General features: G+C 39.1%; 1 protein-coding gene across 2 annotated transcripts in view; it reads right to left on the bottom strand.

The window, feature by feature from the left end:
- Window positions 1–1,793: 1,793 nt before the first annotated feature.
- The window catches only part of LIFR (LIF receptor subunit alpha), a 121,170-nt gene continuing 96,365 nt past the window's right edge, over window positions 1,794–26,598 (bottom strand). For both annotated transcript variants that reach the window (XM_053591928.1, XM_053591918.1), the window contains 8 exons: window positions 23,832–24,045; window positions 21,262–21,441; window positions 17,736–17,837; window positions 16,450–16,617; window positions 12,356–12,517; window positions 11,329–11,422; window positions 10,016–10,094; window positions 1,794–9,061 (listed from right to left, as the gene is read on the bottom strand). In XM_053591928.1, the coding sequence (XP_053447903.1) occupies window positions 8,438–9,061; window positions 10,016–10,094; window positions 11,329–11,422; window positions 12,356–12,517; window positions 16,450–16,617; window positions 17,736–17,837; window positions 21,262–21,441; window positions 23,832–24,045 (1,623 nt within the window). In that variant the 3' untranslated portion in view covers window positions 1,794–8,437. The remainder of the gene's footprint in view (window positions 9,062–10,015; window positions 10,095–11,328; window positions 11,423–12,355; window positions 12,518–16,449; window positions 16,618–17,735; window positions 17,838–21,261; window positions 21,442–23,831; window positions 24,046–26,598) is intronic.

The following is a 26,598-nucleotide window of genomic DNA, read 5'->3' as shown; positions in this document are numbered from 1 at the left end:
GTTGTCCTGGCAGTAAGTGGTGAAGCCGGGATCGCAGCCAGGTCTGTGCAGCCCCATGCAAGGTGATGGCTGCCAGGTCCATCTCAGAGGTGTGAATGTTAGCGTCCGTCAGCCAACACAGAAAAGGAAAGAAGCAACAATGGTTATTGAGGAAATTAGACTCTATGTTCACTTCTGAAGGTGGCACGTTGCCTGCACTGGTTATAGGGCAATTTGGGACTAGGAAGGTCCATCTGTTCTCAACACTCTGCTTCCTCAAGGCTCCCCGACCAGCAAGCACCAGCAAGTGTTAGCAGAGAAGGGAATGTGAGGGAGGGAGTTTATAGGGGGGAGGCTCAGCTTTGCAGCAGACATAGGGCTGGCTGGAGCAGGAGGGGGAAAAGATTTCAGTTTGAGCTGAAACTTGAAATTCCTTCTCATTTTCCAATGTTTACCGACAGATCATTACTAGTAGAGGCTGACACACTGCAGATGCAGTCATCTTACCGTTATTTCTACTTAAGAGGTTTTTTTTTAAGACACAGTCTTATTGTGTCGCCCTCGTTAGAGTGTGGCGTCACAGCTCACAGCACCCGCAAAGTCCTGGGCTTAAGTGATCCTCTTGCCTCAGCCTCCCAGTAGCTGGGACTACAGGCATCCCCCACAATGCCCAGCTGTTTTTTGTTGCTGTTGTCATTGTTGGTTAGCTGGCCCGGGCTAGGTTCGAACCTACCAGCCTTGGTGTATGTGGCTGGTGCCGGAACCACTGTGCTATGGGCACCGAGCCACTACTGAAAAGTTTTTGTCACGATCATCCTCAAATGCTTTTCTTGTCTCTTTCATCTGAGGCTAATCACCAAGGATAAAATCATCTCCAATTTAATCCCAAACCAGTTCAAGACATCTCTCATTACTGCAACTTCCCTGGGTCTCTCAGACTGAGTATTTTCCATTCAGTTTTACTGTCAGTCACTCCAGGGGAAGAGTATGGATCAAATTAACAGAGAAACTTGAGTTTGTAACCTAAACTTTTAGTGTGATGTTGAATAGCATTCATTTAAAAAAAATATTCATGTCTCTTTTTCTTTGCCCTAAAAATGACATCATTTTCTTTTTGACCTTTTCAAAGTTCCTGGGATTGATGGTGCTTTACCTTTGGGTAAGAATTCACCATCTGGGAAACAAGTCATTGCATTGAAAACTCCATATGCCTGGACTTTTCTAACACTTAAATACTAACACGTGTTTCACAATTAATTTAAAATTGGTCTGTAGTTTTTTCAGGTTAAATCCAGGCCCATTCATGTTTCAGCTGTAGATCTGGGTAAGTCTAGGCTACATATGACTAAAGACTTCCCTTCTCCCTTTATGAACTTCTATTTAAGGTAACTTTATACTTTAAAATTACTGGGGTTTTGCCAAATTAATGACTGTATTTCCAAATTCAGTAAGCTGAAATACGTATGTGTATTTATTTCTAGACTCTCCATAAATGTTTACACTATCTTCAGAGGAAATAAATTAAAAAAACCATTCATTAAGGATGAGTATTTCTCACCCATGCTGGATTCCCACAATTTCATTTTATGCTAACTTTTCTGATAAATACTGATTTAATGGAACAGAAGGATGGCTATCATGCTAGTAGCATAGCAATAGAGAATATAGTCAAATATTAAAAATATAACTATAACACTATGTAATTGCTTCACATTCATTATAATTCTTATGGGATAGAAAAATACTAACAACAACAAAACAGAAGTCACTTTTCCTAAATGCTTAAAACAGAAGGAAAAACAGTAATACCCAGATTTGTTGGTATAAGATGTAAGAAAATATATTTATTTTTTCCATGACAATACTATGATAAAATTGTTAAATACATGCACGTTTTAAAAACAGACATAAGTAACATCTTTAGAGTTAACAGCCAAGCATACTAGTTTTATATTTATGGTGTCTTAGATTATATTCTATGTTTTTGCTATAACCGAGTTTTCCAAAGGACATGGAAACTAAATTCTGAAATTATACAATAATGTAAAATGTCCAAATTACCCATTCTAACAGCAATATCCAAATTTTCATAAGGCAGGAAATATTTCAGTTGCCATCTCTGTAAGTGGGGTTGTTTATTCCAATTAAACTCCTAATTCTGTGAATCAGACTGAATCACACAAATATACTTCAATTTATAGTTTACTTCCTGTACATGGGTCATTATGCAACTTTTGAGATACACAAAAATCAAGAAACGGAAAATCTGAGCAAGCTGAAACTTGCATGGGTCAATCAGAAGGATGCTGTGGCCTTTGTCTCTTGGAAGCGATAATGGACCATAATATAATCTGTCTCAAAACTTTCACAGTGACCCACATTTTTGTAAATTTAAGCGTTTCATTACATTATTAAACATGATTTTAGGAACTACGTATCATAATTGACCATTCACATTAAAAAGAAAAAAAGAAGAAATGTCTGTAGTGGTAACATTTCAAGGAAGAAAAAAGGGAAATTTTAGACCTGCAGTTTCTCCTTATCTTCTGTCAGCTACATTTACAAGCATGTGACCAAACAAAAATTAGTAAACAGTTACTAGTATTTATAAAAAACTGGAAACATTTAACATATAACACTACCTTTAAAAAGAAAAAACAACACTCATTCTGCAAACAACCTTATAAAACACAAAAACTTGTATCTGTTCACAGTATGTGTATTTTGTAAACAGTAATTCGCTATAATGTAATTTTGAAAGTAAAAAATGGTAATTTCCTAGTGTTGTAAGGACTTTGACTTACAGCCAGCAAATGAAAGAAAAGAAAAAAGAAAATTCCTGCTAGGAGAGTTGAGTATTTAAAAATCATCAATTTTACCTTTGAACAGATACTATCTCAAATCTAGGATTTCTATTTCTCTATGCAGGCCAATCTTTTTCAAGCAATTCTGAATTGAAATGTATTTAACAAAAGGGCATGCTCCTTTTTGAGAAAATATTAAGATAAAACAAATCCCAGGGTTTTGTTTTTCCATAACGTAGCACCTACACCTTCACAACAACGGTTTCTTTTTTGCATGCTGTATTCCACTATTCACAACACTATTCACATTTTTCCTAAATATTAATGTTGGAAGGAAAAAATCAAATAGAAGGAGCCACTAGCTTATGTGATATTAGAAATAATGAGGAAAGTATTTGGAATCAAACTGGGTAAAGATGGAAAACTAATTTTTATGAAAACCATTATTCAGTGTTCTTTTCTATAATCGATTGCAAAAATACTTACCCTAATGTTAAACCTAATAGTTCACAACTTTTCCATGTTTTAATAAAAAAATGTATTACCACCTAGAAATATTTTGATATTTCATATTACACCACTGGAATGCTTAGGAAAACAGTAAGTTCAGAAGTTGAAAGCTACCCATTTAACATGGAATACTTCTAAAGGGAAATACATTTTAAATGTATAAGGAAATCCAGTAATTTAAGTGACCCATTCAATCAAGTGTGCACAGTATTTTAGGTTTAAGTGCAACACATAAGGTGTGCATTAGCTTTTTTTTAAAGTTCTGACTGGCTACTGTAAAGACAATCTTAGAAGACAGGTAAATGTTATAAAAATAAATTTCCTTATGAATTAGAACTTTTTCTCCCCACTCACATCTCCTTGTTCTTACCATATTCAGTTCCAACAACCAAAAAATAATGTAAGTTATTAATGATTTGTTTTTGGCCAATATTCAATCAGTTATAGTTTAAGTTCTGTAAGAGCTTTTGAATTTATTGTTTCTATGGTTCTTCAGCTAGGCACTTACACATACAAACGTAAAACACTACTTTTTAATTTTTATAAAAATGCTGCAGAGTTAAGAATTCATCTTGTATAGATAAATTCTGTTTATAACTTGGATGGATTTTATAATCCAAAACTTGAACATTTCTAATATAGGGAGAAATAAGTGGTACTCATTATTAAAAACAATAGACTCCTGTCATAACCCAAAATCATAAAGATTTAGATATATTCTAGAAAAAAAATCATACCCCCTGAACCTTTATCATATAAAATAAATCCTATCAAATAACTAAATGTTATTCTTTATCTTCTGTGTTGGAATTAAAAAGTTTATCTGTATTATAATTAGCATGCATATAACTATGTAATAAGACAAAAGCACTAATTGAATGGGAATAAAAACCTCACAAAATAAGAGGTTTAAGTATTATTAATAGTCTTGGTACATAACTGACATAAAAAAAAATTAACCAAATTCAAACTGAGTCAGCTCCAATGATATTCTAAGGCTATGTCTAACAGATAAATGACCTGGAAGTTTGGCTACAAATCATTTTCTTCTATGAAAAATTCTCTTTCAGATATAAAAGAGGGGCATGACAGCAATGAAACTTTGATTCAGCAGGAAATAAAGGTTTAAAATAAATTTAATGCTTTGATGCACTAGTTCATCAAGGGAAAGAGTGCTCACATTAATCAATTATCCTCACACATCAATGCACTTTTTGTTTGCCAAAACATACACTAGTGGTACAAACATGTCCCTAGTTTTGTACCCATTAAATAAAAAAAAAACAAAAACTATCAACATTTAAAATTATGAAGAAATAAGCTAACTAGTGATACATGAGCAGGACTCTTTAACACAAACTGTGGAGCCATCTCTATAGTAGATCTGCATCTATGAGTTTCAGAGCCACATACTGTAGACCTTGATACACAGCCCCCTTCAGGAAAATTCCACTGCATCTGTAATACTCTGGGCTGGGACTCAGCAAGAAGTTAGTCAGTACACTTTCTCGAGTGCCTGAGTCTTTTTAATCTAATGATGGTATATTTTACTGTGAAAGGCCTAATTTTAAACTTTCAATATAAGGAAAAGAGGCATTTTGTAAAAGCCGTACAAATTTTAACATAGTTTAAAATAGAAAAAAGCAAAATTGACCTTATAGTAAACAAACCAAAAATTTTATCAGATTATGTGCCCCTGAGCAGTCAAAAACTTTGAGATAACATTTTTTTGAATATTGACATGTTAAGGAGTAGCTAAATTTCAAAATACCATAAAACTGATTTCGAATTCCCTTTGTAAAAAGAAAACACTTGCTAGTCTCCTTCATTAAACTACATTTAATTATCCAAATACAAAAAAGACTTGCAATGATCTTTAAATATGGACGGTATGAAGACAGTTAAGAAATCACAGGACAAATTTTCAACTATAATATAATATGCATGAAGGTTTAAGAATGTGACTTTTTACCAAATTTCTGAGAGTATGATAGTACTAGATGTTCTAAATGCAATCCTTCAGATTCATGAGCCGAGAAAAGTAATGCTGGTTTGGAAAATGAGGTTGACACAATCAACTATCCAGATACTCAGAGCTACAGTCTCACATCCAGGCCTGTACAGGTTCAATAAATTGGAGACTTAAGATCACATATCTGTGTTAATCCATGCAATACAGAATTCACAAGGTTCACCTAATGTCAAAAGCCTAAGCTTTTAAGAGTATTTTTATTATTATTTAAAATAGCCACTCACAAAAGAAATGTACTCATAATGACCTCTATAATGATCCGATCCCCATTCCTCACAAGGGAAGCTTGATTTAAAACAGGCTTATAAACGAAATGACTTATAAGAGAGGTAAAAATATCCCTTAAGTGAAGTACTATTCATAAGACATAATGGAACATAATTCTAGTTTGACATCTAGATTTTTCTAACCAATGGTTGGGCTTTTGCAGAGGAAAGAGAAATTTCCCAATTATTTCCCAGGTTAGTAAGGGCTGGGGGCACTCATCCAGATTCCCTTTCTAACTGGTCCATAATTATCCCCCTAAAGGAGATGTAGCTAATCTGAATGGACAGGGTGCAACCATGATTAAAACGCCTCCCACAGAGGCAGGATCTCTGTACTGACACAGGGCACGTCTGCCAGTCTCAAACAACTGGATACAAGACTGAGGCTATTCTCCCCCTCCCCGTGTTAAGGCTCCCCCTAGGTGTACAGGGAGGACGGGGCTGAGAGGTAACAACCTCCGATCTGCACATGGGTCTGGCTATCTTCAATGAAATGGGGAAAGGCAAGGAAACCTGCTTTGGCCTCAGACTTGAAACACATTCTTCTAAGATACAGTGAGGTATAAGGAGCGTGCCCAGACTAACAGAGCATTACTCTCTGTTAACCTAGTGATCCTTGTGTATGGTACTCCAGAGGCAGGGGATGGGTGAGTAGCACTCTGAACTTCTTCATAAAGGACAAGCAGTGAATTCTTGGACAGAACGAAAGGACTTAACAGCCCCAGTGATGTTCACCATTAGCCAAACACATGAGCCATTCCTTCCATGGGTTAGGAAAGGCACTGGGTCCACATAGTCACAGTTAAAATGCACTTATATTGATGACAGAGATCAGTCTCTTCTGTCCTTTTCCTGTTATTTCAGGTTAGCATCATTTAGATCAATAAACTTTTACCGCAGCCAATGTTCATCCTTGTCCTAAAGAGATGAACACAGGAACAGGGGAAGAGGCGTGAGTTAGCACGAGTGGACCACAGTCATGCCAAGCTTTGGCAGGAAGAGGGGGCTGTGCCAGGCCTGAGTGCCCGGACTGGAAGCTCAGGAAAGGAGCCAAAAAGGCCAGAAAGGAAGACTAGAGAAAACTGTGTAGGGATGGCTCCACTTTGACCTATTTTTCATCACTGAAAACCTCTATGAACTATTATATAGTTTTAATATGCTATGTACATAATTAATTGTATGTCATTCCACATATCCATAATATGAAGCTTAGAAATTTAGTTGAATCCTAGTAGTTAAAAATCAGGATTCATTCACAGAGTACCTAAATAGATTTTGTTCCTTGTTCTGTGGCTTTTTTCCACAGTGTGGTTTTTAAAAAGATACAGCATGAACTTGAAAAAAATAATCGATCTATTCTTTTCAAATACATTACAGAACCTCAGATGACTAAAAAATAAGCATAACTTATTCAGGTATTTTAAATTTTCAGGTACATTTGCCTTAACTATCTAAAGATAAAATACGTAGACAACTGAGGGCAGGGGAAATACAAGATGTCTTTTCAGTTTTTTATTCTGCTTTCCTAAAAACCACCATCACTTATGAGAAACTTGGGAGGGCAGATGATGCTGTACTGAATGCTCAACTCTGCACAGCTCACCAAGCAACTGCCGTACCTGGCCATACAAGTGTGTCCACGGAGTCCAACCGATTTATGACATTTACTCAGAAGTAATCCTTGGCTACCTGTTCCTGGAAGCAGCATTCTCTCCTTAGCTTTATACTTTAAAATGCGAGGACTGAACCAGATAGTCTGGAATGATGACGGTTCAAGAGAAAGGGAGAGGTAAGACTCAGGAATAGAAGCAACACTGATGAGGAGGTGTCAGAGATGGTCTCTGCCTTGGTGACCAGGCTCGAGGGCACGGTCTTCTCAGGAGGAATGAAGGCCAATCAGAACTAGACGGATAGCTAATGCCGTGACATATTGCTTAGTAGTCATCTCACATGGTCAACCACTGGAATTATATGCTTATGAATAATATTGAATTTGCTCATATAAAGCTGACACTGTATCACAAAATGGTTGTTTTTTTTAAAAAAAACTTGGGTCTATAGTCTTACAGATTTAAATTTTAAATATTAGGGCAACTACTGCAATAACAGAAGCTAGCATAAAAGGTAACACATAATGAAAAGGTTTGCAAAACCCACCAAAACAAGAAAACATGGTTCTGATTTGAGAGGGTCAGTGTCACACGTGTTCTCCAAGTTTGCACCCCTGAGACAACTGTTAGATAATCATTATACAGTAGGCACAGAAATCAGCATACTTTATCAGACAAAACACTAAATAGCTGTCACTACATTAAAAATTATATTAATTTTTGCAAATGCTGTGGATAGACAATAATCTTCAAAGTTTTAAAATCTGTGCTTGGTTTTCATCTAGAATGGAGGAAAAGTCAGGCAAATAAACATCATCTGTTACTGTGGAGTTTTTCTCCCTTGCCTGCAAATCCACTTTCAATTCCATAAAGTATACATCTGAGAAAACCATTAACAGCAGAACAGAAAACAGAGTGGCAGGGTTTGTTTTGCATGTATGTAACTAGTCAGTATTGGCCATGAAGTGTTTCCTGAAGGTAGAGCATGTGAGAATTCTTTGGCTCGATCACAAAGAGTTCCGAATCTTGGGTTCTGGATTCTGAGTCACTAGACTTTGGCCTTTAAGACCACATTAAAAGCACATTAACACTTTTGGTGTAACTTGCACGTGGTGAACCTCACCTCACTAACAACAGTACTTCACAGGATTCCTCCAAGAGTGCCCCGTGCTGACATCGCAACACAAGTAATAAGAGCTTATTGAGATGGCAGGCTGGAGTGACACAGTGACACTGTTAATCATTCGGTTTGTTCTGAAAAAAGTTTGTAAAGGACCACCCTCCTCCATTCGATTTCGGAGAGTCTTCATCTTTAGGAGGAATCAAAAATTGTCGGGAATTAATGGAACATGGACTTCCAAATGAGACAATTTCACTGTTGCTATCCGTGGATCTGGGGGAGTCTGGAGATACTAAGCTCCAAGTATTTACATTTGCCTGAGGTCTGTAACCCGCAGTTTTATCTAAGTCATCTTCAGCAGTGATGTCTTCTATAGCAGCACTGATGGGGAGGTGCATCTGTGGCTTGTAGCCTGCGCCCCCTCCAGGGTCCCTCTCCAGCTCTTCTTCTGGTTTTGTCTGGGGCTGGTACATGGACTGAACGTCAATGTAGACGACCTGTGAAGCCCCTCCAGCCTCTTCCCCCACTGGGTTCGGTATTTCTTCCTCAATAATTGGTGGGCAATAGGATACAACCACATGGTTTTCAGGCTCTGCATCGGAGCTCTCTTCAGGACACTCAGCAACTGGGGAAATTATTTCTGTGTCTTCTATTTTGGAAAAAGTTGACCGAGTTTCCAGAACCTCAACATTATTTGGGGTACAAGGATTCATTTCCAATGTTTTAAGACCACTGTTTCCCTAAAAATAAATTTAAAAACAGTAATTGAGCAAAGTACTGAGTGCTATTACAATGTTCCTCACACAAAAAGGGGTATTATCTTATCGTCCCGTTTGCCTGTAAAGATGTGTCCCTGCACTTCTGTAGTCTATATAGAGAAGAGCTACCTGCTTCCTCCATATCAATATTTTCTTTGCTATTAAAAGTTGTGGGGTGGGTGGCACCTGTAGCTCAAAGGAGTAGGGCACCGGCCCCATATACTGAAGGTGGTGGGTTCAAACCCGGCCCTGGCCAAAAACTGGAAAAAAAAAAAAAATAGTAGTGCGGGAGAAGAGCATTGTATAAACTAGCAGTCTCCAACCTTTCTGGCACAAGGGACATTTCATGGAAGACAATTTCTCCACAGATGTGGAGAGGGGGAATGTGTACAGGAGTCTGTAAGCAACTGATTTATTATGGTCTCTGTGCAGTCAAACCTCTCTGCTAAGGGCAATCTGCATTTGCAGCTGCTCCCCAGTGCAGCTCCATCTCAGGTCATCAGGCCTTAGATCATCATAGGTACGTACAACCTAGATCCCTCGAATGCAGCAGTGTTTGCAGCAGGGTTTGAGCTCTGATGAGAACCTAATGCTGCCATCTTCTGACAGGAGGCAGAGCTCAGGGGGTGATGCCCATGCCCTGGGGAGGGCTGTAAACACAGAGGAAGCTTTGCGCCTAGCTGCTCACCTCTTTCTGTGCAGCCCACTTCTTAACAGGCCAAGGACAGGTACCAGTCTGTGGCCCAGGAGTTGGGGACCACAGCCACAAACAATTTATGTAGCATTAATAATTTTATAAGTTGAGCAGATGGTAAAGCATGCTATTTTCTCAATACTTTTTATTCTGAGTAACATTTGCACGTTAAAAACGTTTCATAAAACCTGGAAAAAAGAAGCTGATACTTCCAAGATAAATGTAAGAAAATAAAAGATTACCTCACAGACACTCTTTTGAAACTGTAAAGCTTTACAATTTTCTGGATTTGGAATATCAGGGTAGAAAGTTTCTTTAATCCTTTAAATAAAGAATGATGAAGTAAATTTAATAGTTGTAAGATTAATTACTAAATACAAGTTAATACATCATCAGGCTTATTCTGAAGTATTTATAAATGCCTTAATGAATATCTGAGACAAAAATGGGAGCTCTTTAGGGTGATCATTCACTAGAGCTGAAGTGCAACGCAGACAAAGGCGAAGTTTGCTCAGTCAGCACTGCATCGTGTTTTCATATTTACTATTAAAAAGAACTTTATTATTTGAAATTCCAACAGCAAAAATTACTTTGTTAACATAAGTCTGAAACGCTCTCATTTCTCAACTGCATTCTTACTTTGTCCTTTGTTTTTTTAAATAGTTGTTAATAAAATGTCATTTTTGGTAATGAGAATATGGTTACTAAGACAGACTATTGTATAGTTCTATCACTCCTACTACTTAGACTTACAAACCAGCATTGCTAGAATACATTCTCTCCTTTGTCCTAAATGATGGCATCTTTGAGGCCGGTGACGATCTGTCTGTGCACTAATGCAGCCACTGCCCCCAACCCAGGGTAGCTCCTGCCAGGTGACCACACATCCGGCAGGTCCTCTCTCCTGCTGGGCCCTGCCGGCCCCACTTCCCCTCACACCAGCCACACACAGCTCCTGTCATGAACTCCTTGCCCTTTGGGACTCTCCCAGCGAGCAGACTGGCCGACCAACTCTCCCTCCCGTGACGCGATCCTGCTGCTCTCCTCATGGCCCCTGGCTCCCTCCCTTCCTAGCCCCCGCTGCAAGCATGTATCTTGTAGATGTTGTAGTTTAATGCCCCTTATCCCCACTACGCTGTACGTCTGAGGAGGACCAGGCTCATTTTTTCACCACAAATGGTTAGTCTTATTGGTTAAATAAATGAATAAATGACCAACATGCCCAGCTTTTCTAAATAAGGCACCAAGACAAGTCAGAACTTAATCATAAAATTAAGATTTTATGTGGACAATTATTGCCATATATATGTCTGTAAATTGTTTTTAAGTTATTACTGAAAACACTAGGGAAAAGTTTATACTTTTACACCCTATTAGTTTCAAGACATTTAAATAATATGTTGTGTTCTTGCTTAATATTAAATTCAGCATGAATTCTGACTAAAACAATTTACTAGCTCATTGCAACTAAAAAAAAAAAATAGGCTTAAAACATAAACTAGGTAAATGTGCCCTTTAAGAACAAAACAACAAATGTAAACACAAGTACCATTACCATTCTCTTTTCCGATAGCAAAGGATACTTGTTACCACTCCAACAATAACCGCCACTGCCACGGGGATGAGAATGGCAATAATTAGCCCCACAGCTGAAAAGGGAATTTTACAAGTATTAAAATCACTATTTTTAGTATGAAGTATAGACTAAGTTTACTTTAGAAGATATTTAAGTTGACAGATTATGTAGGAAAAAAAATCAAAATTAACTGCTCCAGGAACACAAAATGTAATATTATATATTAACTATTATAGTAGTAATATAAGAAATATTAAAGTAGGAAAGAAGTATTAAAACGTGACTTTTAATTACCGTAATAGTTTTTGTACTAACATCTTCTCGTAAACAGGGCTTCTCAAGCTTTACTTCTGACATTTAAGGCCAGATAGTTGCTCACCTGCAGGAGCAGGGTGGTGGTCCCTGAGCCCCACAGGAAGCTTAGCAGCAGCCCTGGCCTCTAAGAGCTACAAAATCAAAAGTGACACCAGACAGTGCCAGCTGCCTCCCACCTGATAAAGTCATCCTCTGTTGAGGCCCACTGCTTTAGAGAACCAAATCAAGAGCTGTGTGCAAACTCCAGCTCAGGGACAGAGGAGAAGCCCGAGATCAAATTAAAGTTCTTTGCTGGTTGACAGTCAAGGCCATCACTCTTCTCTCATCTCCAACTTAATGAGTGTTGAGCTGTACAAAAAATTTTAAAGGGTATTTCTTTTATGTTTCCCTGCACATGTTAAAAATCACAGCATAGCTGGGACAAAAAATTTTAAACTGGTTGACACTTCGGATGTTTCTCCATTCATTAACTTCTTAGGTACTCATCTGGATATAATAGCTTCAAATAACTAACAAGAAAAACATCCAGTCATCTCATGGCCTTGTTATACTTTCTTCTACCAATCATAAAAATGCAACAAAATGAGAAATTTGAAACAAAAAAGGGGAAGGGTCTCTCTATAAACCAAAATCACTAGGAACATGATGCATTTAACGATAGAAAGTATCTCACCAGCAATCTGTAACTTACAATTTTCCTTTGTCACCACGTACATACTCTTCTCTGGGCCCATTCCGCCATCTGTATAGGCCCGCAAGACCAGGTGGTAACTTGTTTTTCCCTGAAGGTCAGCAATTCTCAGTGTCTTCTGGGATATATCAGTAATATTCTTAACCTTTATGTCAGAACGACCTATTTTTTAAAATGGAAACTATTGTTACTAATCTGTACCTCATTTTAAGCACATGGTTAACACAGACCTGTCACATCACCTGCCCTTCTAGGGGAGTCTGGCTGTGGCCACCCCTAGCCAAAGACTATGGAGCCGCCAGGGCCATGTTCAAGTTCTACCTCTGTCAGCCATCAGCTATGTAGTCTGGGCCTACTATTTAAACCCTCTGAACTTGAATTTCTCTAACTATGAAACAGACTATGGGCTGGGTGCAGCGGTTCATGCTTGCAATCCTAGCAACACTTCGTGAGGCCAAGGCAGGATAATCATTTGAGTTCAGGTGTTCGAGACCAGCCTGGGTAACAAAAGTGAGACCCTTATGTCTCACTTATTAAAAAAAAATGCCTATAAAGAAAAAATTGGAGGGCGGCGCCTGTGGCTCAGTCGGTAAGGCGCCGGCCCCATATACTGAGGGTGGCGGGTTCAAACCCGGCCCCGGCCAAACTGCAACCAAAAAATAGCCGGGCGTTGTGGCAGGCGCCTGTAGTCCCAGCTACTTGGGAGGCTGAGGTAAGAGAATCGCTTAAGCCCATGAGTTGGAGGTTGCCGTGAGCTGTGTGAGGCCACGGCACTCTACCGAGGGCCATAAAGTGAGACTCTGTCTCTACAAAAAAAAAAAAAAAAAAAAAGAAAAAATTGGCCAGGTGTAATGGCAGGTGCCTGCTGTCCCAGTGCCTTGGGAGGCTGAAGCAGAAGGATCAATTGAGCTCCAAGAGTTCAAGGTTACAGTGAGCAATGATCATGCCACTGAACTCCAGCCTGGGTGACAGGGTTGAGACCTTTTCCATTTAAAAAAGAAAAAAAAATAATAAGAAATATTTCAACTCACCTCCCAGGGCTACAGGGCTGCATCAAATTTTCACACACATGGTCTAGAATAATGCCTGGCATACAGAAGGCATTTTGCTTCGAAGAGCATGAAAACCACCATGTCCCAAACCCACCCGAGCTGCCCCTGCCAGTGAGAGTGGGAGGTGGGATGAAGCACCAGTGCAGACAGAAGGCGATGAGCTCAGATCACTCAGAAAAAGCATCAGTGTTAGGAGAACTCTCAAATGGCAGGCTAAGGATAAAGTCTGAGTCAAATTTCAAAACAAAGTGTGAAGAATTATCTACACTATTATTTTCAAAATTTTAAGCAGAATAATACAAGATGACAGTTTAAAAAATCATACAGTACTAAACAGCTAATGACAAAAAACAGCTGCTACCTACCAGCCTCTCTCCTCACCCACATAGCCACTTTAAAAATACGGTAAGAGTTTCTCGGGCATTTGCCTCCATATTTCAAAATAACAAACTTGAACAGGTGCTCTTAACTTTGAACTTTTAGACCTAAAGGCAGATGAAAACCGAGCTCCTCCACCCCCTGCCACTCTCTCCCCCACATCATTCACCTAGGAACACTGGAACATCTGCTGAAGCCACATAATACGGGTTATGCTCAGACAGACTACAGCACATGACCACGTTTCCTTTCTTGATTTCCTGTTGTTTAACTGCTTTTTATCCTCCTTTGCTTGATTTTCTTTACACCAATTCCTAATTCTTCCTGTATCTTCCAATGAAGACTCAATATAATTTTCCACATGGTCCAATACAATAAATCCCAGTCCCCCACCGCTCCTTGGCTGCCTGCCCCTCCCTCCGGGACCCTTCGGCCCCAGGGCCCCTCTGTTCCGGGACGGCCTCCCGCTCCCTCTCTCCCCCCCAGCTGCCGCTTCCTGATCTTCCTCACTCCATTTCCGCGTTGCCACAATACCTTCCTCTAGCTGCTGCCTGAGAAGGACGACGTGGGGCAAGTGAATATTTGCGGGCCTGCCTATCTTAAAATGTCTTCACACTGCTCTCACACTGGTTGATAGACTGACGAAGGACAGAATTTTAGGCTGAAAGTAATTTTCTTTCAGTATTTTGAAGACAGTGCTGTGGTCTCTTCCAGTACGTAGTGTTGCCAGGAAGCCTGCTGCCATTCTTATTTCTGATTCCTTGCGTGTGACCTGTTTTTCTCTGTTTCTAGGGCTTTTTCTTTGTAGGTTTTGTGTTCTAAAAGTTCACGAGGACATACCTGGACACAGACCTTTTTTCCTATTTATTTTACATGTACTTAATAAATCCTTTTACTGTACATATACTCTTCCTCCCTTATCCTCAGGGGATATGTTCCAAGACCCTCAATGGATGCATGAAATCACATTTAGTACCAAACTCTGTATAGAGGATGTTTTCTTCCTACATACACATACCTATGATATCGTTTAATTTATAAATCAGGCACAGTAAGAGATTAACAATAACTAAAGAACAGAATAATTGTAATAATATGCTCCAATAAATGTTACATGACTGTGGTCTCTCTCTTGCTCAAAATATCTTAATGTACTTTACTGACCTATTTTTGGACTGCCATTCACTGCAGGTCACTGAAACTGTGGATAAGGGGACCCTACTTGCACTGAAGTTCTTCAGTTCTGAAAAATTTTCTTCAACCAACCCCTCTACTCAAGCCCAGACTCATCCTACCCATTTGCCTCCACTACGCGGTCTGGCAGTATGAATCCAGTCACTTCTCCATGAGAACTGACTTACATTCCATTATCCTCTGCTCTTCTAAGTCGTCTCACTTCTACCCCCTCATGTCTGACTCTTCTTTTTTTGCTGTTATCTTGTCTCTCACATTCTTTCTCTTGGTGCCTTCAGAAGGGTTAGCAACTTGTCAGGCAACTGGAAATCCAGATGCTAGAATTTTAACTGGTTCAAGTGTGAAATTTCCAAGCATTTGAGGAAAGTTAAACTACTGTTTTCCTGAAAATAAGACAGTGTCTTATTTTAAGGTGTGCTCCCAAAGATGCGCTAGGTCTTATTTTCAGGGGACATCTTATCTTTCCTGTAAGTAGGTCTTATTTTCGGAGGATGTCTTATTTTCGGGGAAACAGGGTAGATGCGGGATGTTTGTAGGATTTGATATGCGATTTCTCCTATCTACAGACAACCCCAAAGGTCCTTGCAGAACTCAGTGAGGCGGGGGCAGGCACACACTGAACGCAGCTGCTCTGGGGAATGACTCAGATAATGCCCAGTCAGCATTCTGATGCCGAGTTGTTGTTCTCTACTTGTCAGACAGGCATTAAATAATTAAAATGATTTATTTCCAAGGAGAGGTCATCCAGGGAAATGAAAGCTCTCAAATTGAAAAGATGATATGCTTGTGTTATGTGGCTATGAGTAAGAAACATCTGACTCCCGACAAATATAATTTAAGGAAAAACCAGAAATTCATATAAACAGTTTTGTATCTGTGAAGCTACAAATAGAAAATTGTATGTCTAAAGTCTCTGGACATACAATCATCCATTGTCCAGGACTGTCTGCATTTTTTAAGGTTTAATGAATGAATACACGCATTCCCAATAAAGTCAATTAAGTTTCCCAGCTTATTAAGGCCACACTAAAGATGATGCTAATGGGCTGATGGCTCTTGGGTGAATTACAACTGCGTATGTGAAGTCATTTTTTGGATTCCTGAGCTTCTCTCTCCCAATCTTCTAAAAGGACTTTTCTTCTTTCTTAAAGTCAACTTCATGAGATATTATGTTATGGATCATACAAGGCTACAAGAGATGGTCTCTGTTCTCTGGTGTTTATGATCAAAGGCTTCAGAATAAATTATTTAAATGACTTCTGAAAGACTACATGTCATTTATTGCACAATAAAATAGGAAAACTAAAAAATTCACAAAATGACTGCATTTTCATTTCCCTATTCTTAAACATTTCTGGAAACCATTATTAAACTACTGAGCAGCACTTTCTTTCCCTTTCTTTCCTCTTCTTCCTCTTGTGGGTAATGAGAAACTTCTAAGACACACACCATATTCAGTCATTCACTTACCTGATTCCAAACCCCTCATCTTAGATGTGTCTCTTTCTCCTTTTTCAAAGTAAAATAAATATCCTCTTAAAAAGCCTCTAAGCTCTTCCACAGGAATATCTTCCCACTTTACTAATATTGAATCTGCAGAAGTATCCTCAACGCTAAAATCTGGTGCAACAACTGGAGCTATAAAAGGAAAAAGTCAATTGCTAAAGTAAAGTTCACTAATACAGAGCAGGACAATCATGTTTCATGAGGTTTCTAGCCCCCCAAATAACTAAACCTGGAATTAAAAACTTTATTCTCTATTTAATCATGAACTTCCAGAAATACTATGATAAATTATAGTGAAGCTCATATGCTAATAACTATTGACAGAAAAATATTTGTAGCAACAATGGTAGAACTTACACCACCACTGCTTTTAGACAAAATTTGTATCTAGGGAAGTATCCTATGCAAAATCTTTAAGTGTCTACTCAAATAGACTTATTTGTATTTCTCTTCCTTATTGATAGTCCTGAATTAGTTAATTCATTTTTAAACTTTATTATATAAAAGCAAATTAAACATTTTTTTTTTTTTTTTGTAGAGACAGAGTCTCACTTTATGGCCCTCGGTAGAGTGCCGTGGCCTCACACAGCTCACAGCAACCTCCAACTCCTGGGCTTAAGCGATTCTCTTGCCTCAGCCTCCCGAGTAGCTGGGACTACAGATGCCCGCACAATGCCTGGCTATTTTTTGGTTGTAATTTGGCCGGGGCCGGGTTTGAACCCACCACCCTCGGTATATGGGGCCGGCGCCTTACCGACTGAGCCACAGGCGCCACCCCAAATTAAACATTTTTGACATCCAAGTTAAGATTTAATTTTCTGGATGACAAGAGTAAAACCATGAATTTCACTGTAGTGGGGTTATTAGTTCTCTAATTATGTGCCCAAATACGACTAGTGGTCTTTAGGTTAAAATGTGAGATGGTCTGCCTCTAAAATCACACAATCCAAAGAAAAACTTGAGGGGCTTACCTAAATTTTAACTTCTGTTCTTGGAATAAAAAATCAAATAAACAATTTGAAATTTACCTTATACCTTCTTTGAACTAAGCATCTAATTCCATTTATTTTAGGAATTCAATCTTACTACTATTGCTACTATTTTTAATTTTTCATTGTTACCTTACACCTTCCTTGAACTAAGCATCTAATTCCATTTATTTTAGGAATTCAATCTTACTACTATTACTACTATTTTTAATTTTTCATTGTTACCTTGAAGTCTAAAAACAACTTACCCATTTAACTTACCCAATTCTTCTGTATATCCAATTATGGAACGTAGTAACTGATATCCCTGATTTCTGCACCCATACAGGAAAAAGTTGTATCTTATACCTGGTTGAAACTGATCTATAAGATGAACATAATCAGTAAACTTTCATAAATATATATTACTGTGAATAACCACCATAGAAATATAAAATTTATAACTTATTCTGAAATTTCCAAAGATAATTTTAAACAATTTTTTTTTTTGCAATTTTTGGCCTGGGCCTGGGTTTGAACCCACCACCTCTGGCATAGGGGGCCAGCACCCTACTCCTTGAGCCACAGGCGCCACCCAATTTTAAACAATTTTTTAATAAAAAAATAACAAAACAAACAATTTTTTTAAATACAAAAATAATAAAAATCTATAGCTTCAAAACTGGTAAACAGAGTAAATATTGGCTAAACAAAAATTAAACACATTCACTTTTATTATAATAAAAAGTTTGGCATTATAACATCTCCTTGCAGAGAAAAAAGGTGATCAAGGCTTATGTTTTGTTTCTTAAAAATCAAGCCATGATGGGGCGGCGCCTGTGGTTCAGGGAGTAGGGCGCCGGCCCCATATACCGAGGGTGGCGGGTTCAAACCTGGCCCCAGCCAAACTGCAACAACAACAACAACAAAAATAGCCAGGTGTTGTGGTGGGTACCTATAGTCCCAGCTACTTGGGAGGTTGAGGCAAGAGAATCGCCTAAGCCCAAGAGCTGGAGGTTGCTGTGAGCTGTGTGACATCACGGCACTCTACCAAGGGCGGCAAAGTGAGACTCTTGTCTCTAAAAAATAAATAAATAAATAAATAAATAAATAAAAATAATCAAGCCATGATGATGTCTTCCTGGATGTGATTGAGGGTCAGGTCCCTAAAACAAACTATTGCAGCTCTGTATCATGCATTCATAAATCCCTTCCCTACAGTGTTACTGTTGGGTTGGAAAAAAAAAACTACTGCTCTCTTCCTTGCTCCAAGAAGCAGAACTGAAAGTTCTATTGTGAAGCTCTAGTGTTAAAGGAACTTTATGGTCTATTCCTATTTACAGCATCATCACCAAGTGCTGGGTCAGTTAATTCCTTAAGACATGCAGGGGAAGTACCTTAACTTTAGTTCAGAAGGCCCTTTTAAGCACCTCAATAGAATTCAATGTGTGTCCAGGGGGAACACAGAGCTGCACACTCCCCCCACCCCACAGCACGGAGACCTGGCAGAGTGCTGGGGAAGGCAGATGGACGAGGGCGGCCATGACCGCACGTTATACTGCAGTATGGAGCAGAAGCTGTGGAACCTTAAATGAGAGGTCACATGAGTCCAGAAAGATCAGAAAAAGCTACCGTAAGTGACGTATATGTATTTTGACTTCTGAAAGACTACATGTCATTCATTGCACAATAACATCTGAAAACTAAAATATTCACAAAATGACTGCATTTTCATTTCCCTATTTTTAAACGGGCCTTGACGAGCAATGAGCAGTTCATCAGTGGTGATCTAGGAAGAAAATGCTGGAGGGAAATCAGCAGCATATGCCATTACATTTAATGTGCTGAATGCAATGATTCTAGTGTGGTTAAAGCATCAGTTTTCCAGTTTTGTACCCACAGAACATCAGTGGTCTACAGGTTCAAATGGGTCAGCCTCTAATATCATGCTATCCAGAGAAAAACTAGACAGACTTATCTAAATTTTAACTTTTCTTCCAATATTCTTCATTAAATGTTTGCTCTGTGTAGGCAAGCTCTAATTAAATATTAATGGAAACTCAAACTTAGACAGCAGTGTTTAGTTTTGTAACTTTTTTCTTTGGGGGAAACTAGGCTTATAGTTATGACTTTCTATTGAATGTACATTAGTAAATCTGTATCTTGTTTTATGTAAAATTATGTATTATCAATAATCTATAGAACTCTGCCTCCTTAAAAAAAAAAAAGAGATTCCGTGGGTTAGAGCATTAAGAACATATTGAGGCCATAAAAGAGAAGAGACCATAAGATAAGAATGGAATAAAAGGCCTACTATGTTCTAGAAGCTCGGCAATAAATAAAAGATAACATTCCCAGCCTCCTAAAGCTTTGAATAGCCTCAAATTTGAATACAGGTTCTATCATATACTGATTTTGTGACCTTGGACAAGTTACCTAATTTCTCAGAGTCTGTTTTCTCAAACCCACTTGTAGGGCCTTTGCTTATCTGAGTTGGCACAGACGTTCTCCTCCCCAATCATCATGGGGCCCATGTCTCTATATCCCACAGGTCCCAACCAACACTTACATCCATAGATATTCTCTTCACATCCACTCCAACCTACCCTAGTCCATCCTAATTCTTCTGAAAGCCTAGGTGGGAAAGAGCAGACTGGAACTGTGTGAGGCTCAGTCAGTTCCATGGAGGTACAGGAAAAAGAAAGGGGGTGGTGTGTGTGGGCACTTCCCTGGGCACTCCAAGGGAAGTATGCTATAAAAAGGATAAAGGGTACAGCTAGGAAGACCATCGCTGCTTTGGCCAATTCCATATGTGAAGGAGTTTCACTTTACTCCAAGCAGAACTGGAATATAATCTGAACTTGTATGTACTAATCCACTGAACAGGATTCATCTTCACCACTGACAGTGAAACTGCAGACTCGCAGAGGGCGTTCCTGGGAGAGAGGCAATGAGCAGGCTGCTGCTCACCGCTCTAATGCGTGAGGGTGAGCCAGGAGGCAGAAATGAAGCAAGAAGCATTACAGGCTCCAGGTTCCAGAAATCCCATGTGATGGGCATGGCACACCATCACCAGCTACTCAGAAGGCACGAAGGGACTGAAAAGAGGCCTCTGGTTCCAAAGGACATGGCTGTTTTGGCTTGTAGGTTTCCAAAGACTTCCCTGCAGCTAAGCTTCGCAGGCTACATCACTTCAAGGGTCTCACGGCTCAAGGGTGCAGCAGCAGACAGGAGTGCAAGCCCCCCACTGTGCCCACACCCACAAGGTTGCTGCCACCACCACGACAGCAGGGAATGAGGTTGGGGTCAAGTCCTCTGTGCTCAGTCTCCCCAGCCTCAGTCACCTAGGCCCTGGGCCAATGGCAGCAAAGGAATCAGAGTGAGACCACACTGCTTACAGTTTGGAGTCTTCTCTTTTCATGAGTGTTAAATCCTTGACGTAATTTTTAATGCTATTTAACTTTCCATGTTATAGATGTGACATCATGTCCTCATTCTCTTATTTGCTATTTGGGTTATTTTCAATTTTTTGCAATGACAAATAATGTGGTAAACATTCAACACAGACATAAATCTGTGTTGTTTTCCAGTTATTTCTTAGAATTCCAGACAAGTAACTACCAAATCAAAGGGTCTGAACCCCTTCGCGTACAAACTACCACAAACTACCTTTTGAGAAAGTGAAACCCACTCACAGCCACCTAGTGGTACAGGAGAATGATCACATCACTGCACCCAGTCCCATGGGTATTGCTTTTTTAAAAGTATTTTTTCAGAACTTGAATTGAGAGACACGAACCCATCTTACCAGACTCTATGAGAGCTTCAGTGCTGTTTGAAGGAACTTTTCTCCAGTCCATAAGGCACGGTTCGGACTGAGACGAGTTACACCACTTGATGACGTAGTCGCAGGTCATGTTGGGGTCGTAATGCCAAGTGAGGAGAATCCCCCTTCCCATTCCAACGGCCTGCTCTATTTTCAGACCATCTTCAACAAAAACATTTTATTGGCATTAAAATCAAAGCTCATGAGAATGGATTAGAGTTATAAAAATTACTTCATTGTGAAGAAATGATAAAACAGTACTCAAACTAGATCAGAAGTGTTGCCTGTTATTTTTATTATAATTATAGCATTTACCTGTCCACAGAGATTAACATAGAAGCAGAAAGGAAATGATAGAAAAAACCAAGAACAAACAAACAGCTAGTCTCAGGGAGTAATGTACTGGGGCTGGACATGAAGACCAAGACCAGGAAGGGCGGGCTGAGGGCGTGCACTGCTGGGGACAGGGCTTGGCAAGGCAGGGAGGCAGCAGGAGGCTGGGGAGGACATGTGGACAGTCTCAAGCTCTCTTCTCATCATCCTCCACTGACTCCTGGCTCCTGAGAGCACAGAGGGAGGGCAGGGCAAACATGCAGGAAGAAGAAATAAACAGAACCCCTTTCTTTCTTTTGAGGAAGACTGCTACCCCAGACCTGGGCTGGAGGGGATTCTGGATGCAGGGAGCAAGGTGGGGACACCTATACTGTGCCCCCTGCCTACACAGAGGCAGGGCACAGAAGCTGGGGCTGGGGGGGACACAGTGGGGGCTGTGGAGAGGTTTTGTTTCTTCATCCTGCTGGATCTCACTTAGGTGAGAAGTGGGGGCCCAGGCTAGGGGTGAGGAATTGAGGTGGGGGTTAGGGCAGTATGGTCAAAAGGGAGAGGGACACTTCTATAGTAGAAGAAAGGAAGTAATTTTTATAATTGATTTATATTTAAAGGTCCAGCAAAAAGTCACAGAAAGGTTTTTTGAATTTGCATTCATAAAGTACTACTGAGCACAAGACGATGCTTGGCTTAGATCACAGAACGTCCACACAGCACAGCTGCTGGGCTCTGTGTCAGCAGGGCCGCCAACCCTGGGACTCCTCGAGGACAAGGAGTTGGGCTTCGATACTTGTCTGAAGCTGATGACTCGGCCACTGTTAGTCCTATAAATTACTGTCTTCAGAGGGACACATGGAAAAGGGAGGGTGGTGGCTCTTGAATGAAAAGACAACGGAGCTACTGCCTAGCCCTGGGAGAGCAATGAGATCTATCATCTATATCAGGAGGTTATCTTTTCATAGACGTTTGCATGTCTCTTTTTCTCTTATATATTTTTTTGCCAGGCCAAAATGAAGAGCCATTAGCCTACACTGCCACACCACTGCCCCGAGGGCCTCTCCAGCCAGGCACGCCACCTGGGCTCTGGGTATGCTCAGCATCTCTGCCACCACGATCCTTCCCCATTTCTTCCTAACACAACCAAGAACCAGTCAGGCAACAAGCAGTAAGAAAATGCCTCATGCCAGAGCTAAAAAGATGTGCAGAGAACCCTAACTGTACCAATTTTCTTTCCTCTAGGAGCAGGTGGGTAGTGAAAGGTGCTCCTATATTAGAGCAAGACAGCAAAGGGGGAGACAGAAAACGACTTGAAAGAGCACTTCGGTGGAAGGAGGGGCACAAGGGGCCATTTGAAAGCAATGACTCAAAAAGTTGTCAAGGTACAGAAACTAAGGAGGAATATACGAGTCGTAGAAAATGTGTAAAATTTAAATGAAAATTCTAAGTAATTTTAAAATTATACCAGTTACTTTTTTTTTTTGTAGAGACAAGAGTCTCACTTTATGGCCCTCGATAGAGTGCCGTGGCCTCACACAGCTCACAGCAACCTCCAACTCCTGGGCTTAAGTGATTCTCTTGCCTCAGCCTCCCGAGTAGCTGGGACTACAGGCGCCCGCCACAACGCCCGGCTATTTTTTGGTTGCAGTTTGGCCAGGGCCGGGTTTGAACCCGTCACCCTCGGTATATGGGACCGGCGCCTTACCGACTGAGCCACAGGTGCCGCCTATACCAGTTACTTTTTAAAAGCCTATGTTGAACATCTAACTTAGACTTCAGAAGACTTTATCAATAAAGAATTCCTATTAATAAGGAATTTCTTATCAAAAAGCTGCCAATTAAAATGAGTATTTCTTCCTGCCTGACAGTTTGCAAACAGCGACAGCACAAACTCTCACAGTCTTGGAGAAATATTTGAAAATGATTATTTGACTAAGCTACTAAAATTATTCTTCCTAAGAGCACTATCCACTACCATAACTCTTCAACATTATATAAAGTAACTGAACACAGTGATTATTTTATCCATCAATGCACATGCATCAAGTCAACAGCAATCGACTGTTTCTCCCAGTGAATAGCACACACTAATCTGCTTGTTCCTCCTTAATGTATCAGTAGCAGCGGGATATATGAGAAAAATACAGACATCATATAAAGGCAAGTAGTATCAAAATTGTTCACTTTAATTTCCTATTCTCATATACTAAATCATCTTAAGCACCCACCATTTGGAATTTCCATGCTAGCTATTTTAGAAGGTGGCGATGAACCCACAGAATTTTTGGCCACCACACTGATGATGTAGTCATTTTTGTCAAGTTGTATTTCTGCTTTGTGTTGAGGGTCAAGGATCTCAGAAAGGGACTGTGTTTTCTCATCTGATGAACATGACACATTATAAGAAAGTATTTTTCCATTAGCTTCATTGACGGATAAAGGCTATGAAAAACAGAAAAATAAATTGTTACAAAAACTTGCAAAAAGTGACCATCAGGTCCAAACTGGATGGCATATTAACAATAAAAAGGTAACATCAGAAAAGATGACATTCTTAACAGTATGAAACAGATTTAAAATCCACTGAGACCTGGGTACATCAGGAAAATGATACTGGAGAAAAACTATTATTTGCTGTAAACAGTAAGAGTGCACAGAAACTTAAAAATTAGGTAAACACAATAATATTTATCTTCACATTTCAGATGCAAAATTTCACAAAGTGATCAGAAACACTGCTCTACTTAACACAAAAAAGTGTTTTCTAAAAAATGTTTATGTAGAGAGAGGGAAGGAGGGAGGGGGTGGGGTTTCAGTGTGTGACACATCTTGTACCCTCAATGAATCCCCAATAAAAAAAATAATAAATGTTTATTGTTCTCTCACTTTGAAGTATTACATTCCCATTACAGAAAATCTGGACTATATACAAAAGTTGAAAGAAAACAAGTAAAAATCTCCCATACCCCCACCTCTTAAAATCATTTATATTTTTTCTAAGTTTTTCTAGGTGTAGGTTTTTTATTAACATTGTTTTAATCATACCACACCACAAAATTTCGTATTTATTTACTTTTCTAAAATGTACACTAGTTCCTGTTAATGTTATATATATTTTAATGCATTTTTACCAATGTATTGGACTACTCCTAAAATAAATAAAATTTAAGTTGTTCCCAATTCTTTTTTTTTTTTTTGTAGAGACAGAGTCTCACTGTACCGCCCTCGGGTAGAGTGCCGTGACGTCACACGGCTCACAGCAACCTCTAATTCTTGGGCTTACGTGATTCTCTTGCCTCAGCCTCCCGAGCAGCTGGGACTACAGGCGCCCGCCACAACACCCGGCTATTTTTTTGTTGCAGTTTGGCCGGGGCTGGGTTTGAACCCGCCACCCTCGGCATATGGGGCCAGCGCCGTATTCACTGAGCCACAGGTGCCGCCCATATTCTCTTACATTAACATTCAAAATCATGTAGTTTTTCTTTTCATGTTTAAGTTTTTAAATTCTCTTGAAATTGATTTTTATGCATTGTGTAAAGTGATAGTCAAATTTTTCGTATCAAATCCATGATAATGGTCCTGGTATCATTTTTTGGTAAGTTCACCCTTTATCTGTAATGCCTCCATTGCAATATATCTAGAGTCTATTAATGCAAAGGAGTATTCTGGGATTTCTATTTTGTTCTGTTGGACTATTTGTTTATCCTTGAATTAATACTATGCTGTTATTTCAATAGCTTTATAATAAGTCATGATATCCATAGAGCAAATCCTCTTAGTTCTTCTTCTTTAAAATATCTTAGCTATTCTCATTTAAAATAGATATGATCATAAATATTTCTATGCTTCTTTGTAGTTCTGTCATTTTTCTACGCAGTTGTTAGGTGCATAAAATTTTCAAACTGTAATATTTTCCTGGCATGAAGGATTTTTTATTCCTAGTAATGCTTTTAACCATAATCTCTACTTTATCTGATATTTTGCTCATTATTTGAAAGTATAAGTTTTTCCATCCTTTTATGTTCACTCTTTCTATAGCCTTATCTTATAAATGAGTCTTCCTCAATTAGCTGTGATGTTAAATATTCTGCTTCTACTCTTTTTTTGGTTATTTTACAAATTACAACATACATTTTTGACTTATCAGCCTTAGGATAAACATTATCTTTGCTCTCCTTCCAGGGTCCTCCTGATTCCTTTTACTCCCTTTTTTAACTTATATGCTATTATTTTCTTACTTTTAATTCTAAATATTTTAGCCCAGGAGATATTGAAATTTTGTTTTATACTTCATTTTTCATCTATATTTACATGCCTATTGACCTCTTTATAAAAGCCTGCATTCCTTATGAAGTATCAGCTTTTCTCATCTGGAATCACTTTCTCTTTACCTAAAGTATATCAATTAAGATTGCCTTACTTAAATGTGGTAAACTCCATGTTCTTATTATATAAAACTCTTTTTATTTTGCCATTATTCTTGAAAGGTAGTTGTCAGCTATTTCAGTTACAGATTATTATCCCACTGTCCTCTGGAGTCCATTGTTTGTGTTGAGAAGTATGTAAAATACTCTTTCCAAGGTAATATATCTTTTTTTTCCAGTTGCTTTTATGATTTTCTCTTTGCCTTCAATGCTCTGTTATGAATTTTTAGCCTGATAAACTTTATCAATTCTGAAAAAAATCTCAATTATTATCTCCTTGAATAGGTGCTTCTGACTCATTCTCTCTCACCTCTCCTTTGCAATTTTATTTTATTTTTTATTAAATCATAGCTGTGTACATTGATATGATCATTGGGCATCATACACTAGTTTCACAGAGCGTTTGACACACTTTCATCACAATCGTTGACATAGCCTTCCTGGCATTTTCTCAGTTATTGTGCTAAGATATTTACATTCCACATTTACTAAGTTTCACACACACCCTTGTAAGATGCACCGCAGGTGTAATCCCATCAATCCCCCTCCCACTACCCCCCTCCTTCCCCTC

The sequence above is a fragment of the Nycticebus coucang genome, chromosome 1, assembly GCF_027406575.1.
Source record: "Nycticebus coucang isolate mNycCou1 chromosome 1, mNycCou1.pri, whole genome shotgun sequence".
NCBI lineage: Eukaryota > Metazoa > Chordata > Mammalia > Primates > Lorisidae > Nycticebus > Nycticebus coucang.
Note: the sequence above shows the minus strand (reverse complement) of the source record. Positions and strands in the feature narration are given on the sequence as shown.